Genomic DNA, 3911 nt, shown 5'->3' with positions numbered 1-3911 from the left:
ACAAAAGTAAAATTTTCTTTATTTTAACAATTTTAAGTAGGAAAACACGTTAAGAAGGTAATTCTGAGCTCTTGAAGATGTTCCTTCTGATGTTAGAACATTGATATGAGACAAGGAGTCCCAGAGAGAGACTACATCTTCTAGTGTTCATGTTAATGATGTTCTCACTGTCTTCCACTGCTCTACATGTTTACAGATGTCCTCACTGGGAAGCTAGGTAAGTAGTGTCTTCAGATCATCACTTTGAATAATATTATTAGAACCACTAGAATGATGTCAACCAATTTATATTGTTTTAAATTTGAACTACAGTCCAGATCATTTGATTTTGCTATTAGATGAAGCACAGGGATATTAACAGTAATCTGTTCTATAAATAAACAACATATCTGACATTGTATTCCCAGTTGAACTTTGCTGTGCTTTAAATTAGTTGAAAGCGCAGTGATAGGACATTTGGGTGACAAAACAAAAAATCTAACATTGTTTTTCCACTGGAATTTGGTTGTGCTTTTAAATGGTTTTAAAGCATAGTGAAAACACATTGGAAATGTAAATAACTTCTTGCTGTCTTTTGAGTGGGTGAATATACTGTAGGGTTGTAATCTCATTGATCAACTTCTCAACCAAATATTAACCTGTTATCAACGTTGAAATGACGTAGTGTGCTCAGAGGGTAGTTTCTGATACACCTGGATCACTGATGGACCAGTCACATTAATGTTGATGTTACTAGAACAGGATGTGTTGAGGCTGTAGAGGACCACTAGACTAGAGAGAGGTAGTCTCTGATACACCTGGATCACTGATGGACCAGTCACATTATTTAATAAATTAAGAAAGTGGTGGTAGGGTAGAATATCTTCATTGTAGAAGTTTGTCTCAGAGGTACGCTGGACTCATTTAGGGGTGGAACTCAATTAGATTGTGACGTTAGAGAAGTGATATGAGACAAGGAGTCCCAGAGAGGAGAGACTACATCTACTAGTGTTCATGTTAATGATGTTCTCACTGTCTTCCATCTACTCGACATATTTAAAGTTAACCTCAAGGGCCCAGAATAGAAAGTATTGTCTTCAGATCATCACTTTACTAACATTATTTAAACCAAATTTATCTTCAATAGATGAAACTTCTAGTGAAGTAGAACACACATAATGTTGTTCACATGAACTTTTCCTGACTTCTACCTTATTATCTATGTCTACAGATGAGGTTGAAAAGGATCTCACTAGTAAACTGGGTAAGTAGTGTCCTTCATATCCCAGTGTCTTCAGACCATAGAATAATGTTCTAGAACAGAATGTGTTGAGACTGTAGAGGATCACTAGACTAGAGAGAGGTAGTCTCTGATACACCTGGATCACTGATGGACCAGTCACATTTAATTAATGAAATTAAGAGGAGGTAGGGTGGAATATCTTCATTGGAGAAGTTGTCTCACAGAGGTATGCTGGACTTATTTATGTGTGTCGAACATTAGACATTAGAGAAGTGTTATGAGACAAGGAGTCCCAGAGAGAGACTACATCTTCTAGTGTTCATGTTAATGATGTTCTCACTGTCTTCCATCTACTCTACATGTTTACAGTTGACCTCAAGAATAATAGGGGTAAGTAGTGTCTTCAGATCATCACTTTGCTAGAATTATGTCAACCATTTTATGTTTATTTATTTTTGGTGCACATTTAATATGTTCCTTCTGATGTTGGAACAGTGGTATGAGACAAGGGCTGTGTGTAAGAGGTGCGTAACTGGCTGCAGGGAAGTCAGGCGCAGGAGAGCAGAACTGGGTAATAATCGGAGCATTTAATGAGGCAAAACCAATGGTACCCAGAACAACAAAATATTGGTTGAAATAACCCGTCTCGAACCAGTCTGAAGTGCACAAACACTTTACAAAAAACAATTCCACACACAGACATGGGGGAAACAGAGGGTTATATACACCTCAAGTAATGAGGGAATATAAACCAGGTGTGTGGGAAAACAAAACAAAACAAATGGAAAATGAAAGGTGGATTGGCGATGGCTAGAAGACTGGTGATGTCAACCGCCAAACGCCGCCCGAACATGGAGGGGAACCAACTTCGGCGGAAGTCGTGACACAGTGATTCAATTCAAGGCGTGTTATAGCACAGCATATTGGATGACTGTCATTCATTATCCATTCAAATGGAACATTGATAGTTTAGGCTACTACATGATTTTCCCAATACCCATCATGAGGTTGCTACAACCTATGAATGAAAGTTTACAAAGTAGGAGCACAGGTTGAGAGAAATTTCAGTTATCAAGGTGACAGACATTGACACATGCATTACAGCCTTGCACAATCTTGCCTACATCTAGCTGATCTGGGGTTTAATCATTATTACAACACTTGCAGAAGAAAGTTTCTATTGGACAAATTCAGGTATGTTTATCCCTGTTTCGCTCCGTTGGTGCTACTCTACAGAGTGCTGTTGAGGCTACTGTAGACATTTATTGCAAAACAGTGTTTTGATCAATTATTTGGCGACGTGAATATATGTAGTATAGTTTCATCTAAAAAGGATAACTTTTTTATTGTTTCAAACGTTTTATTGCTTAAAACGTTAAAACTTTAAAACTATAGTTTTGGTATCATGGATGGTCAGTCCTTGTATCCATAGCTCTGTCTATGAATTTGAGAGTGATATTATTTCTCCAGCCCCTCCCTCAGCTTTTTACCAAAACAACAGTGGCTGGGATCACGCTTTGCTATTGTTTCAACTTCTGATTGGCCCTTGGTGTTCCTTCTAATGTTGGAACAGTGGTATGAGACAAGGGCCGGGATTCACTTCAAGGCGAATTATAACAAAGCACACTATAACAGACTTTTAAAGGTAGCTTAAGTTTGAGACGACATGTCCATTGTTTACCATGAATGAGATCTACGCAGATGCTGGTGGAAAATGCCTTTAAAAGTGCATTCTCAGCTGTGAAGTGCCTTGCGGTATAGCACACATTGGATTGAATTCCGACCAAGGAGTCCCAGAGAGAGACTACATCTACTAGTGTTCATGTTAATGATGTTCTCACTGTCTTCCATCTACTCTACATGTTTACAGATGACCTCAAGAAGGAGAGAGGTAAGTAGTGTCTTCAGATCATCAATTTGATAACAATATTAGAACCAAAAAAGTAGAATTTTCGCTAATATACCGACATTAAGTAGGAAAACGTGTACTGTTTTTTTGAGCACATTGAAGATGTTCCTTCTGATGTTGTAACATTGATATGAGACAAGGAGTCCCAGAGAGAGAGACTACATCTACTAGTGTTCATGTTAATGATGTTCTCTCTGTCTTCCATCTACTCTACATGTTTACAGAGGAACTCACTGGGAAGATAGGTAAGTAGTGTCTTCAGATTATCATCTTAATAACAACATTATGTGAACCAATGTTTCTTCTAGGGAAGTAGAACTAACATAAATGTTGATGTTCTAGAACAGGATGTGTTGAGGCTGTAGAGGACCACTAGACTAGAGAGAGGTAGTCTCTGATACACCTGGATTACTGATGGACCAGTCACATTAATGTTGATGTTCTAGAACAGGATGTGTTGAGACTGTAGAGGACCACTAGACTAGAGAGAGGTAGTCTCTGATACACCTGGATCACTGATGGACCAGTCACATTTATTTAATGAAATTAAGACGTGGAGGTAGGGTAGAATATCTTTATTGGAGAAGTTGTCTCACAGAGGTACGCTGGACTCATTAAGGTGCGTGAAACTCAATTAGGATTTGAGACATTAGTGAAGTGATATGAGACAAGGAGTCCCAGAGAGAGACTACAAGTGATCCTGGACAACAGTCGTTCTCTGCAACATGAAAGCAGTGACTTGCTGCTGCAGGTTCATGCTCTACAACATCCGTAAGCGAC

General features: G+C 38.6%; 1 protein-coding gene across 1 annotated transcript in view; it reads left to right on the top strand.

Moving 5' to 3' along the window:
* Positions 1-110: 110 nt before the first annotated feature.
* Positions 111-3911, top strand: part of LOC112072321 (E3 ubiquitin-protein ligase TRIM39-like) — a 57968-nt gene continuing 54167 nt past the window's right edge. The window contains exons 1-2 of the mRNA XM_070439744.1: positions 111-217; positions 1211-1243. Coding sequence (XP_070295845.1) covers positions 187-217; positions 1211-1243 — 64 coding nt within the window. The 5' untranslated portion in view covers positions 111-186. The remainder of the gene's footprint in view (positions 218-1210; positions 1244-3911) is intronic.

The sequence above is a fragment of the Salvelinus sp. IW2-2015 genome, unplaced genomic scaffold, assembly GCF_002910315.2.
Source record: "Salvelinus sp. IW2-2015 unplaced genomic scaffold, ASM291031v2 Un_scaffold1890, whole genome shotgun sequence".
Lineage (NCBI taxonomy): Eukaryota > Metazoa > Chordata > Actinopteri > Salmoniformes > Salmonidae > Salvelinus > Salvelinus sp. IW2-2015.
The sequence above is the reverse complement of the archived record's forward strand: the minus strand, read 5'-3'. Positions and strand labels throughout refer to the sequence as shown.